The sequence below is a fragment of the Anopheles merus genome, chromosome X (genome assembly GCF_017562075.2).
Source record: "Anopheles merus strain MAF chromosome X, AmerM5.1, whole genome shotgun sequence".
Classification (NCBI taxonomy): Eukaryota; Metazoa; Arthropoda; class Insecta; order Diptera; family Culicidae; genus Anopheles; species Anopheles merus.
In genome coordinates this window covers 9,911,721-9,925,703 of record NC_054081.1, presented here as the reverse complement: position 1 = coordinate 9,925,703, position 13,983 = coordinate 9,911,721, and the positions used below count along the sequence as shown (strand labels likewise).

Below are 13,983 nucleotides of genomic sequence, written 5' to 3'. Positions count from 1 at the left end.
CACTCAATATTCATTCTCCAATTAACGAATCTAACTTGTGCAACAGCAATGAGATTATTGCCGGCGTCCGTCTTTGACACTTTGACAAGAGCCACCTTGAACCGATGTTATGCATTAAAAAGCTATAAAGTTCCACCAAGTTCGGTACACACTCTTAACAAGCCTTAAGGTTCTATCATGAACCCTACACATAGTGCTAATCAGCCGCAAAGTTCCAAAGAGTACCATGTACCTGTTAAAAAGCTCCATCCCAAGTGCCACAAATCCACTAAACGACCACTAAACGGCTTCTAAACGACTCAAGTTCTCTACCTAAACGGAATATAGAAAGACTTCGTTTAGCAGACGCCAAACGACTCATGCATTCTAAAAATAGCAAAAAAGCTGGTGGCGCTATCTGTTGGTGGGATACCCCAACCAGTTGAGCTTCATCGCTTGGAGGAGAGCTTTCTCATTTCCTCTGTACTGTTGTATGGTTTCGCATTGAAGTTATGCATCGCTAGAACTAGAACGGCGATACGATTGTTTAAATACTAAACTCCAATGGAAACCACCAGTACTGAAGCAAGTGAGATTTGAGTGATGGTCGTTGGTGTTGATACCCATGTATCTGACCACACGACCATTCATATAGATTTTTGCTCGGACAGTTAGAAGGCTATATAATAGGTAGAATAGCGAAACACATTGCAAGAAAAGGATAGCAATATAATGATGAGTTGTAATACGCCATCTATTGATCAAACCAATGAAGCTGTGGAGCTTTCATTTTTTTTATATGGATATTCAATTTTTCAGTCGTTTAAGCTTAATCTGTGGCGCTTGGGATAGTTCCGCAAAGTACCGTCTATCTCTTAATCAGCCACAAAGTACGACATCGGACCGATTTTTCGTTAAACAGCCCTAAATCAGCTATAAAGTACGAGCTGGCTATTTGGGAAACAACACGATTTGTGTTTTGTTATGTGCATGTTTATTTTAAAACTCAAAAAGCTCTTGAATTTCACATAATTTTACATAGTTTACTAAAAAATCACAATCACTTCATTCAATATTCCTTCTTCAATTAACTTATCTAACTTGTACAGCAGCAATGAGATGCTTGACGGCGTCTGTCTTCGATACTTTGACAAGAGCCACCTTGTACTGATGTCATGCATTAAAAAGCTATAAAGTTCCACCAAGTTCGGTGCACATTCTTAACAAGCCTTAAAGTTGTATCATGAACCCTACACATAGTGCTAATCAGCCGCAAAGTACTTCGTGCTGGCTATTTGGGATGTTTCTACTGAATTGAACAGTTTTAAACCTTTTGAAATGGTATTTCACAATAGATCAATACGGAAATTATCTGTTATTTCACAATGGATGTGTCAGTACAATTTGCTCAAATAACTGTCAAATTTGGAAGACCGCGTATCTCCGAATCCGCGTATAAGAGGTTAAAGGTGTATAAGAGCTGTATCTCGGGAACCGCCTGTACAGGCAACCGGGCCACCCATGGATAGCCAGCGACTTTGGAGGTTTATAACTTTTGAATGCGTAATCCGATATCGATGCAATATTCCGAAGAAAATTAAATAAACTAATGCAGCTTTTATAACTATACAAATATTGGTTCAACTCACTTCCGTTTATATGTTATAGCTTTTCAAAGTAGACAGGACTTTTTTTAACAATTACAAAACGTAAAAAAACCTTTTTTTCGGTACTTGCTTCAGCTGCTTAAGTGCTATAGGAAAGATCCACTTGGAGCTTTGATGCTGTTTAATTACCGCAAAAGACGAATTCAAGCAGCGATCTTTAGCATGATAAAATTAGGTGCCTAAGCATTTTGCTAGCAATTTTGCTATTTGGGGAGGTTCTAAAAAGTACCAAGTGCTTGTTAAGAAGCACCATAGTTCCTAAAAGTACATCTTATCTCTAAATCGCCCACAAAGTACGACATAGGAATGATTTTTTTTTGTTTAACACCCTCAAATCAGCTTTATAGTTCGAGCGGCCGCGGAATTCCGGTCCGTGTATTTTCGGCCTAAAGTCAATCGGATTTCTAAAATCAGATAAATAAGCAATCAAAATCGATTTGGTAAATCGAGAGTTGCCAGTTGCCTAGAATAGGGTTAACACTAATTTAACTTCAGTTTGCCAATAATTCTCATCACAATTGAGAGAAACAAAACTCCCTTTTTGTTTGTGTTTACAATCACAAGCGTTATTTTTCGGTGTGTCTGGCAACGGCCTGATGGCGATCAAGAACTTCCTACAAGGCCACCTTCTCTCTACTCCACCTTGGGTGAAGCAGCTTCGCTCTGACACAGGCGTTACGCGTAACGCCAACGTAACGCGCAGCGGGCCCGTTCAACTGTCAAATGGAATGAAATTTGAGTTTGCCAACCGCCATTCGCGAGTTTAACGTTCTCCGTGCGACAGGCGTCTGCTGGGGCCAGTTTGATGCGAGCTTGTTGTTTAGGTGCTGCTGTTGTTTTTTTATTGTTGCCTAGTTTATTTCAGTGCTGTGTGGACCAATCAACACGTTAACAAAAAGCACCTACACCTACAAGTGCATCTAACCCACGGCCGTTAGCTACATCCAACACAAATTGTTTTGATCGCAGGTTGAGAACGTTTGTCCGTGCGCTTTCGCTTTTCACACGATGAGCAAACCGACGCGTCCATCAGGTAACGCCATTTTCCCGCCTCCACAGCTACCAAGCAATTTCCAGTGCAATCAACCCTCACAAACACACACCAACACACACAATTTCAGAAATTAAGCTGCCCCCGCGCGAACCCGCCAAGGCGCCGGGTGCCGCCGCCATGCCCGGCCCGGAGTGCGTGAAGGTGGCGGTGCGCATCCGGCCCATGTCGCAGTCCGAGCAGGCCCGCGGCTGCCAGACGGTGGTCGAGCAGGCGGCCCCGGGCGCCCCGCAGCTGCTGGTGTGCGGCGGCCGCACGCCGTCGGACGTGTTCTCCTACAGCTACGTCTTCCCGCCCAGCACGGTCCAGTCGCAGCTGTACGAGGTGGCCGTCTCGCCGATGCTGCACAAGCTGTTCGCCGGCTACAACGCCACGATACTCGCGTACGGGCAGACGAGCTCGGGCAAGACGTTCACGATGGGGACGCACTTTGCCGGCGAGGTGGACAGCAGCGTGGGCGTGATACCGCGCGCTATCAACGACATCTTCCGGCTGATGGCGGACGGGACGGCGGAGGTGGCGGCGCACGTCGACACGCGCATCACCTGCTCGTTCATCGAGGTGTACCAGGACCAGGTGTACGATCTGCTGGCGGAGAAGCCGTCCGGCACCGAGCGGCAGCCGGTGGACATTCGGGAGGCGGTCGGCGGCGACATCATACTGCAGGGGCTGACCGAGGTGGCGGCGGGCGGCGTGCAGTCCGCATTTGACTGTCTCGCGCGCGGCTCGCTCGGCCGGGTGGTGCGTGCGACCGCGATGAACAACGTGTCCAGCCGGAGCCACGCGATCTTCACGCTCACGCTGCACCACACCGCCCGGGACGATCCGGCCGTGGTGACGCGCTCCAAGTTCCATCTGGTCGATCTGGCCGGCTCGGAGCGCTCGAAAAAGACGGACACGACGGGGGACCGCTTCAAGGAGGGGGTCGAAATCAACAAGTGTCTGCTGGCGCTCGGCAACGTGATCACGGCGCTGGGCAGCAGTGCGGGGGCGGCCGGCAAGGTGCACATACCGTACCGCAGCTCGAAGCTGACCCGGCTGCTGCAGGACTCGCTGGGCGGCAACTCCTACACGCTCATGATAGCCTGCGTGTCGCCCGCCGACTACAACCTGTCGGAAACGTACAGCACGCTGCGGTACGCGAACCGCGTGTGCAAGATCAAGAACAAGCCGATCGTCAACCAGGACCCGCAGCAGGCCCGCATCAAGCAGCTGGAGGCGATCGTGCAGGACCTGCGGGTCGAGGTGATGATGCTCAAGAGTGGGCGGGAGGGGGGCCCACCTACCACCGACAAGGATGGCACGTTTCGCGTGCCGCAGCCGGTCCACTCGCCGCTGGTGCGCGGTTTGACCGAGACGCAGCTGCTCCGCTCGCCGCGCAGCAGCGAGGCGGGGTCGGCCGGCGACCCGTCCGCCGGCTACCAGAAGCTGCAGGAGGCGAACCGCTGCCTGCAGAAGCAGCTACAGGCCACGATGCACGAGCTGGAGGTGCACGAGGAGCGCTCGATGCTGGCGGAAAAGCTGCTCGAGGACATCGAGCAGCTGCTGGGGCGGGAGGCCCAGCCGGCGGAGGATGGTCTGCGGCAAGAGCTGGCCCGGCTGCTGGCCGCCCACCAGGACGAGGTGTACTCGCTCGGCAACCTGAGCGCAGCGTACGGGCCGCCGCTGTCGCGGATGCTTCGCCCGTCGGCCGGCGGCGGCGGCGGCGGCGTGGACGATCCGCTGCGCACGGAGGAGTTCGAGCGCAAGTCGGAGTTCCACACGCAGCAGCAGATACGCATACACGGCGAGCTGACGCAGCTGAAGCGCGAGCTCGCGCTGAAGGAGGAGCTGCACCGGAAGTGCCAGGGCAACAGTGCGGCGGTCCAGTCGTACACGAGCCGGCGGGAGCGCGAGCTGACCGAGCAGCTGCACGAGTACGAGGGGCAGATGCGCAGCCTGGAGGGCCAGCTGGCCGAGCTGAACGCGCTGCTGGACAACACGAAGGCGAGCGAGAAGCGCTCGAAGCTGGCGGAGGAGCGCCGGCGCAAGGTGCAGCAGCTCGAGGCGGAGCTGGCCGAGATGCGGCAGAAGAGCGCGCGGCAGGCGAAGCTGCTGAAGCTGCACGAGAAGGACGCGGAGCGGATCGCGGGCCTGAGCTCCGAGATACAGCAGATGAAGGCGACGCGCGTCAAGCTGCTCAAGACGCTGCGCAGCGAGAACGAGAGCTTCCGGCAGTGGCGCGCGAGCCGGGAGAAGGAAATCACGCAGCTGAAGGCGAAGGACCGGAAGCAGCAGTACCAGCTGCAGAAGCTCGAGTCGACCTACTCGATGCAGAAGCGCATCATGCAGCGCAAGATGGACGAAACCATTCAGGTGAACAAGCGGCTGAAGGCCACGCTCGAGCGGCAGCAGCGCAACAAGACGGCGGCGGGCGCGCGCGACCGGGCGGCGATGCGCGGCGCCGAGGCGGCCCGCTGGGTCAAGCAGGAGCTCGAGCTGATCTGCAACACGGTCGAGGCGACGGTGACGCTGAGCGTGCTGCGCGCCCAGCGCGCCCAGGAGGTGAAGAAGATCAAGCAGATGGAGGGCCAGTGCGCCGAGCTGCCGGAGGGTGGCGCCGAATACCAGCGGCTCCGGCAGGACATCCAGCAGTGCCAGCTCGATCTGGACTACCGCAACGCGCAGATCGTCGACCTGCAGACGAAGCTGCACACGATCGACACCGACAGCCAGGTGGCGGCGTTCGGCGAGGGGCTGGCGAAGCTGCCCGAGGCGCGCGACGCGTTCCAGCGGCTGCTGGAGCAGCTGGTCCAGACGCACACGCGCCTCATCGAGACACGCTTCCAGCTGGTCGATCTGCAGGCGACGGGCGACTGCCAGGAGGAGGAGCTGGCGCAGGCCCGCGCCCAGCTCGAGGCCGCCGACCAGCAGTACCGGGAGGAGGTGGTGCAGCTCGAGAAGCGGTACGAGGACAAGCTGGCCCTGCTGCTGATGCAGCGCACGGGTGGAGCGGCGGCGGCGGCAACCGCCGCCCCTACCAACGGGGCTGAGGGGGAGGAGGTGGAGGAGGAGGCGGGAACGGGCGCCGTGCACGAGGAGGCGATCCGGCGCATCGAGCAGCTGCGCGACGAGCTCGAGCTGTACAAGCGGTCGGCGCAGATGCTGCGCGAGCAGCTCGACGAGGCGACCAGGCGGCCCGTCCGCAAGCGCCGCATGCCGAACCACCTGCTCGACCCGGAGTTCAATACCGAGTTCAACCTAGAGGACTTTGAGGACGTATACTATCAGGAGGGCGGCTCGGATGACGACAACTCGGAACGCGATCCTGACTTCCGCGCCACACCATTGCACAAGCGCAAGAAGGTAAGCCCCAGCAACCGTTAACGCCAGTGTCAATGATCGCCTACATGGGTAGTTATTGCACTTTAATATCCTAATATCTTTTTGATAGAAAAGTAGTACCGACTTAAAATTCATAGAATTCCTGGGAAAAATATGTTCCACGCTACTTCGTCGAAAAAAATATGTTTTAAATATTTTTTTTTATTTTTTTTTCGATTTGTACCCCTTCCATCTACGACCGCCTGCCCGGGTAGGATCATACAATGTTGTACGAGAGTTTGCAGTTTTGCGGATTCAACAACTATCAATATCTGTTGATCTGCTCGTCGTATTGGCATGATTTTTTTTATCAATGCTGCATCTTCTTGTTGTTTAACTAAACTTATATTTTATGGAATTTTATTTTTTCCTTTTTATTTTTTACTCGTTACAAACATTTTACGTTTTTCTACGACCGCCTACACGAGGAAGCCAAACATTTGGTTTGCGAGTTTAAGGTGTCGGGGATGGTAAAACTTATCATTTTCGTCCTAGAAAAGCTGCGTTGTGTTGTCGGCTAACGAATATGGTATAGTCACAATATTTCAAATAATCTGTTTCTAATTTATTTTTTATTTTTCCAATACTTTATATCGTCGAATCACCCAAATGCCACAAATCTTCTAAACGACCACTAAACGGGTGCTAAACGGCGCTCAAGCTCCCAACCTAAAAGGAGTCTAAAAATACTTCTTTTGGCAGAATGTTGTCTTACCTCGTCCTGGGTTCAAGCCCCGAAAGGACCGTGCCGCCATGCTGAAAGCCAACCCCATAAGTGGTACAGGCAAGCCTTGGCCGACAACAGTTGTTGAACCAAAAAAGTAGATGTTAACCAGTAAAGTTAGAAGAGCATTTAGGCCATAATTAAATGAAGCTAGGCGAAAAAAAAACACAAGAAAAAGACAACAATATAATGATGAGTCATAAAACGCCATCTATTGAGCGAACCGGTGATGATATGAAGCTTTCTATTTCTTTTTTCTATGAATATTTGATTTTCCAGTCGTTTAAGCATAATCTGTGGCGCTTGGTCTTATAAATACTATTTTTGTTATTTTTGAGTTTGTAATAATTTGAATGAATATTGAATGAACTTTTCGACCAAAATTTTTACCACGTTATTTTATTAAAAAGTTCAAAAATTTCTATTAAAAATTGCATAACAAAGAGGCTTTCTACTAGGGCAGAGATGCAAAATGTGGCCCGCGAGTTCTTTTGATTTGGCCCGCAACCGATTGAGCCAAAGTTTATTTGTAAAAGCATTTCTGTTTCTATAGTACATGTCAGTCGATTCCGGACTCCTGGAATATGCAGAGATTTTCAACTTCGCAGGTTTCTCTGCGAATTATCAAACCTTGTCGGTTTTTTTTCCGAATCATAGAAGGATCTTTTGTATAGAAGGACAATCAAACATGATTATTTGAATGAAACTGAGTTTTCAATTCCGCACAATTTTAGTAAAATGTAAAAAAAAACAATGAAAATTATGTTAAACCCTTTCCGATGATTAAATTTGTCAGTAACAAATATTTGACGAATAGTTCTTAAACGAACCAACTCACGGTTTAGTTTCAACCTCATACAAAAACTTAAATTTCTTACTCGTGTGTATGTAGTTTAGGGAACATTACTATTTTATTGTTAAGACAGCAATCAAGACACTTAATGACCAATTAAGCGATTCCTACTAGAAAAAGACTTGCACACATTAACAAAATCACTCAGCCAGCAGGAATTAAAAACGCAAGCTCTCACACTTGTTTGGCATATTGTTTTGAGAAAGGTCAAACCCATCTTTAGGTATACTAAAGATAGAACATTATATTTCTGCAAAACGTTTAGAAATCAGGTGAAATCAGATGTCAGCACAAACACGTGTTACTTTTGATAGAATGTTACAAACGATCTCAAGCTTTCCATCAGGCATCCTACCAAGCCCAATGTAATTAGATAAACTACAGGCGAGCTTATGACTGTGATTTTGGTCGCCATAAAGAATGGAGATTTCTATGGAGATTGACAGAAAGGGAATAACGGGTACTAAGCACTTGTATGACTCCTTGCATTCCTCTGTAAAATGAAGATCTGAACTAGTCTGAACGACCTGTTGTAATTTATGGACTCAAGACAACATCAAAAGCAAGAATTCGCTGCTTTAATTCCAGCTCAAAAATATTGAGAATCAAAATGAGACCAATCTCAACTTTGTTATACAAAATTTACTGCTCTATATTGGAACTAACGCGTTAGTCGCGGCCAGGTTTTGCTCATTATTTTTGCGTACTGAATTTTGTTAGTTGCCATAAAACTATGCACATGTTGGAAATATCGGAGGCCTATGGCCAATGGAAAATAGTCTGTCAAAGCTATTTTTTATATATTTTTTTACATCAAAGATTTAACTTTTGTAACGTAACTATCATCTCAAAATGAAAAGAACTGCTGATGATCTGATTTTTGTTTCATACAATATTATGTAAAAACTACTTCAACTTTATTGTATTATGAAGTTCGGCAAAACTGCAATTCCACATACAAAACGTATTGTCCTACCCGGGTAGGCGGTCGTAGAATAACGTGTATTTTTCTTTGTTTTTTTTTTTTGTTTTTTTTTTGTTTTTTTTGTCATAGACACTACGGTTATCATGCTTTTGCTGAGTTACGTCATGCGTTAATATGTATTTTTTTCTTTTCTTGCTTCCATCAGTCCATAAGCATTCGCGAGGGACTCCTTTCGAGCACGATCCAGAGTAACACCAGCACCGTAGGCAGAGCGGCGACCGGTGGTGGCAGTGCCAGCTGCTCCTGCTCCGGCAACTGTGGCTCGCGGCGCTGCGGCTGCCACAAGCAGGGCAGTCTGTGCGGGGCGAGCTGCAGGTGTCCGCCGACCTGTGTCAACCGGACGCTGGTGGCCATCGGTGAAGGCGATCCGGCGGCTTCGCTGGATATCAGCGATGGCAGCACCGTCGCCCCCGTCGAGGACACAAACGCTGCTGCGAACGCAACCATCGACCGTCCGAAGCAGGCGGTGGTGGACCAGCCGGACAACAAGGAAAACCGTAACGATGGCACCTTCCTCATCCCGAACGAGCTGACGCAGGAACAGCTGGAAGATCGGTAAGTGGCACGCAAAGGGACGTTTCATTTACATGGTACAGATCTATTGATTCGTTTGTTTTTTTTTCTTTGCAGAGAGAAGTTGGACATTCTCGAGTATGTCGCCAAGTACCGGAAACGCAAGCCGCTGCTCGACATTTAAACGCGAACGCAATCCGCACACGCTGGACGTTTCATAAATTTTTAGCTTCATTTTTCATTGTTTATTATTGTAAAGTGGCGCCGCCTGTTACTATTTCGTTTGATATATTTTTGACTTGAATTGTAGTGGGGTACTCTCTGTTATTTAAGCAATGTGACGTCGTATCGTCGCTGTAATGAATGTAATGATGTTTAATGCAACTACACTGCTATCGATCTCTGCTGGCAACTGTACAGACGGCAAATGCACTCACTAAGCGTCGATCACAAATCCATGCAACAGTACCAGCGGAATCATATTTTTGTGTTGATGATAAAAAGAGAACGCTGCTTCAGTTCTTGCTTATTTGTTAATATTTTGGCAAAGTTGTACTGTTCAGTTAAAAAACATTTTTTTATTCTTTTTGGCACTTAAACTTTAGCGTAAATAGATGGACTGGTAGGCCTTTCTCTCTCTCTCTCGTCTGCCTCTGGTCCACAACAATCATCCATAAGCAACAATATCCCTCCGAACCAAGTTCCTATTTTGTTTCCTGTTTCATACCTAGCACACACAAACATATTCACAAATTCGTTTAGTTTTTTTTTTGTTTTTTCCTAATTAATGAGCAAAATTTATGTCGTATACAAACTTTATTATTTCTAGATTAGAATTCTTCCGCTTTGCATTAAGTTTTTTTTTTTTAAATAAAATAATTTTAAACGCTATTGTATTACATGCATTGGATATGAAAAAAAACAACTATTGTTTTGCATTTTGCTTTCGACGCATGCAACATTAGACTGAATGTTATAATGCCTACACTTTGCTGTATAGTTATAGTATTGTAACAAACATTAGTGCTGGCGGCGTAACTCGGGCCAAGTCACGCGAAAGAAAGACCTTCAGAGTCCTAAGCACCAAGATCGAAGACGGGTTTATAGAATAAAGTGGGTTTTTGCCCTCAAGATAGCCCCTATAAGCTCCTGATATAACAAATTGTACCTTAAACTTTCCAGCTAGCATCTTCGTGATGGTAACCTATGCTGCGAAAGTGGGGCATTTGTTATAATTACTTTTCGGACAGGGCAGGGTGACCCAGAAACAAATCCTAGGAAAGACCAAGACATTTAAAAGAAGATCCCGAGTGGCGTTCTTCGTTATGGTTCTGAATTAAGGCTGAAGTTTATAAAACAAAATCGATTCTTAAATGCGAACACGTTTGAAAGTGTTAAAACGTGTCCCCGTACACGTATTTTAAAAGCGCTGCTGTCGAGTCGTGTGAAATATACATATATTTTTTTTTATAAATCTATGCATTGGTCTAGTTTTTTCTGTTCTATAGGTCTCCGTAAGCATCGGGCCATTCCCAAAAAAATGAATGTTTATTTAGACCATCCATCTTGGTCTCATACGATAAGATACAATTTAAAATCTTCTGTAACTCTTTCTCATAGTCATTGATAACGCAATAACTCAGTACTGTATAGTAACCCCGCATAACAAGTACCGCCTATAACGAGTTTTCGCATAAGAAGCAAATCAAAATAGTCAACTAATACCTCTCATAACGAGCAATATCCTTTGTGGTTCTGGCGCGTTTTTCGGTGCCGATATTAAATCTTAGAAATACATCAGCTGACCGCTAAAAACTGGGAGTACGAAGAACTACCTGAGGAGTGGAAGCTGGATGTCATCCACCCAGTCTACAAAAAAGCGAGAGGCTGGAATACTAAAATTATCGTGCCATCACAGTCCTCAATGTTGCCTGCAAGATCCTGTCCCAGATCCTGCTACAAATTTTGACGGCAGCTACCAGGCTGGGTTTGTTGGAGGCTAATCCACCAACGACCAAATTTTTACTCTTCGGAAGATCCTCCAGAAGTGTCGAGTATGCCAGATCCCTACGTACCACCTGTTCATCGACTTCAAGGCGGCCGACGGTACCATAGACCCGAACGAGCTATGGATCTTAATGAAGCAGAACCATTTTCTTCGGAAGTTGATTAGGCTGTTAGAGGTCACCATGAACTGTCTGCTCTTTAACATGGCCCTGGAAGGAGTCGTTCGAATCGTGGAGCTAGACAAAGGCAATCGTGGCACCAGTCTCTCCAATTTCTTGGCTTCGCGGATGACAGCGAAAGTGCGTGAGGCGTACACCCGACTCAAACGCAAAGCAGCAAGAATTTGATTGCGAATCAATGCGACGAAGCCGAAGTACCTGCTTGCCGGAGACTCAACACAACGGAGAGGCAGTGTATTAGTTGACGGTGATAGTCCCGAGGAGGTAGAGGAGTTGTACTATCTTGAGACGGTCGTTACTTGGGATAAAGATATATTGTTATATTATTGGATTTATCATCTGCTGCGATTCAGACCGCACGAAATGTGAGATATAACGCACATTGTTTCGCCCGTTGGTCCTCTATTTAAACGAGCCTTGGACCATTCGAGCGGAGGATGTAATGGAGTTCGGAAAAGAACGATGAACCAGGAGCTTGCTGAGCTGTACGGCAAACCTGTTGGTGGTAAAGGCTGACGTGATACGATACCTGGGGCATGTTATGAGGATGTCGAACTCCAGAAGATCTTCGACAGCAATCGCCAGATCGACAACGAGACGCAGAGGAGCGTAGCGCGCTCGATATCTGGATCAGGTAAAGCAAGCGACCTTATGTAGATTGACTGTCTACATGGATGGGAGGCTGCAGGTAGGGACCGGAACGTAAGCTGAACAACAAGAGAGAGTGAGAGGGAGACAGAGAGAAAGAGAGAATAATCAATGGGTTATTTTCAATATCAATACACATGGGTTAACCGAATGTGGACAATACGAATTCTGGATAGAATTCGTTGGTCTCGGCTATGATGGAGTATCTTTCCATGGTGTCATGTTTGTTTGGATTTTTCGGAGGTGTGGTTGTTCTCCATTGTGCCAACATGTTTCCCAGTGCATGCGAACTATACTTTGTTTTCTAGTTTACAAAAGTTCGCTTTTGGCCAGTGAGGTGGAGTTTGATGGGGGATTTTAACATGCCAATATTTGCGAGCATGGCTGCTCTTTCGTTGCCACGAATACCTAGATGACTTGGGACCCAAGTCAATGTGATGACGGAGACTTTGGTGATATAACTATTTCTTCAAGGCTTTGGATGTGACGATCTTTCGATCGGCCGAGAACAGAACATTATTTATGTCCTCTCCTAGTCCTTCTTCTGCTGCTATGGAAAGGGATATTGTTTCCGAAGAAAAGATTATTAAATTTAGAGGTATATTTAGAGAATTTTGATTTTTTGGTTCCAATTGCTGAGTTTCCGCTTGATCTAGGAATGAGCATTATGGACTGACCTATTTTAGGTGGTTTTGAATACTAGTGCCGGGTCTTATAAGAGGATCTTAAATGATTTGAGGTAGATTTATTGAGTTTATTTGTTGAAATTCACTGTAAAATGTTTGTATGAAGTATTAACGTTTAATAATATTTATTAATGATACAAAATCATGTCCGCCATGCTAGCTTCACATTAGTGATGTGCTCTCTGGAGCGCACCGACGACTCCGATCCGACTCCAAATATTGTTAGTCCGATTCCGACTGCAGCAAAATGGAACAACTAGATCCGCCCGGAGTCGGAGCCGTCCGGAGTCGTCCAGAGTCGTCCGGAATCGTTCGGAGTCGTCCGGAGTCATTCGGAGTCGGAACCGGAATCGGTCGACCGAAGTTGGTGGAACAGGTCAACAGGAGCCTTTGTGCTTGTGATCAGACATTTCCTTTCGTTATGTTTTTTTGCCTTTCACTTTGCGCGTGCACTTCTTATACAGGCCTTTGTTTCGAAGGCCGACCTCGGAGACGACTCTGGATGACGCTGTCTGTAGCCGATTCCGGATGAATCCAGACGACTCCGGACGACTCCAAACGACTCCGAACGACTCCGAACGACTCCGGACGACTTCGGACGGCTTCGGACGACTCCGAACGACTCCGGATGATGCAGGGCGGACCTACCTTCTGGAGTCGATTCCTGATTTTTGCCAACTTTACCCATCACTACTTCACATGTACCGTAAGTATTATGTTACAAAATATAAATTTATTCGAAAAATGACGTGATGGATACAAAAAATCCTCAATCCTCAATTAACGGATCTCAATCGTTCTCTAAAAGTTCCAACTTCTTCTTCTTTGGCACAACCGACCTGTACCAATATTGGGCTTGGATTTCACTGACTTATTTATTACCAAAGCACACAAGAAACATTTCCCATACCCTTTACTCTTCAACATGTCTTAAAGCATTATTTACTATGTGTGTCCTGAGCCACATAGTTTCAACATGTCTTTTGAAGATGCTCACCAGTTCTTAAAGTTAAACCTTTAAAACGTAAGACTGTCTGTTAAAACTAAAATTGGAGTTTTGATGGCTGGCTTTAATAAACCTGTAATCGTGTTCTTAAGCACGTTTAAAGACTTGTTATTTTAGACTAAGGCATCAATAACAATTGATCTTATTAAATTTACTCATACTCAATTACTCATTTTAAACTAATACTAGACTTAAGAACATTCACACGGATCACTGTTATCCATTGAACGAGAAATAAACAATTAAACAATTAAATGCATATTATGTAAGTGTTGGACGAAGGGAATTTGGAACAGGCTATACAGGTTGTACCTGAAATACG

At 46.8% G+C, this 13,983-nt stretch overlaps 1 protein-coding gene across 1 annotated transcript; it reads left to right on the top strand.

Moving 5' to 3' along the window:
* Positions 1-2,400: 2,400 nt before the first annotated feature.
* Positions 2,401-10,619, top strand: LOC121594747 (chromosome-associated kinesin KIF4A-like). The gene is made up of 4 exons (XM_041918368.1): positions 2,401-2,679; positions 2,768-6,042; positions 8,768-9,177; positions 9,253-10,619. Exons 1-4 carry the CDS (start codon positions 2,655-2,657, stop codon positions 9,317-9,319), a joined length of 3,777 nt encoding a protein of 1,258 aa, XP_041774302.1. The 5' UTR covers positions 2,401-2,654; the 3' UTR covers positions 9,320-10,619.
* The last annotated feature ends 3,364 nt before the right edge of the window (positions 10,620-13,983 follow it).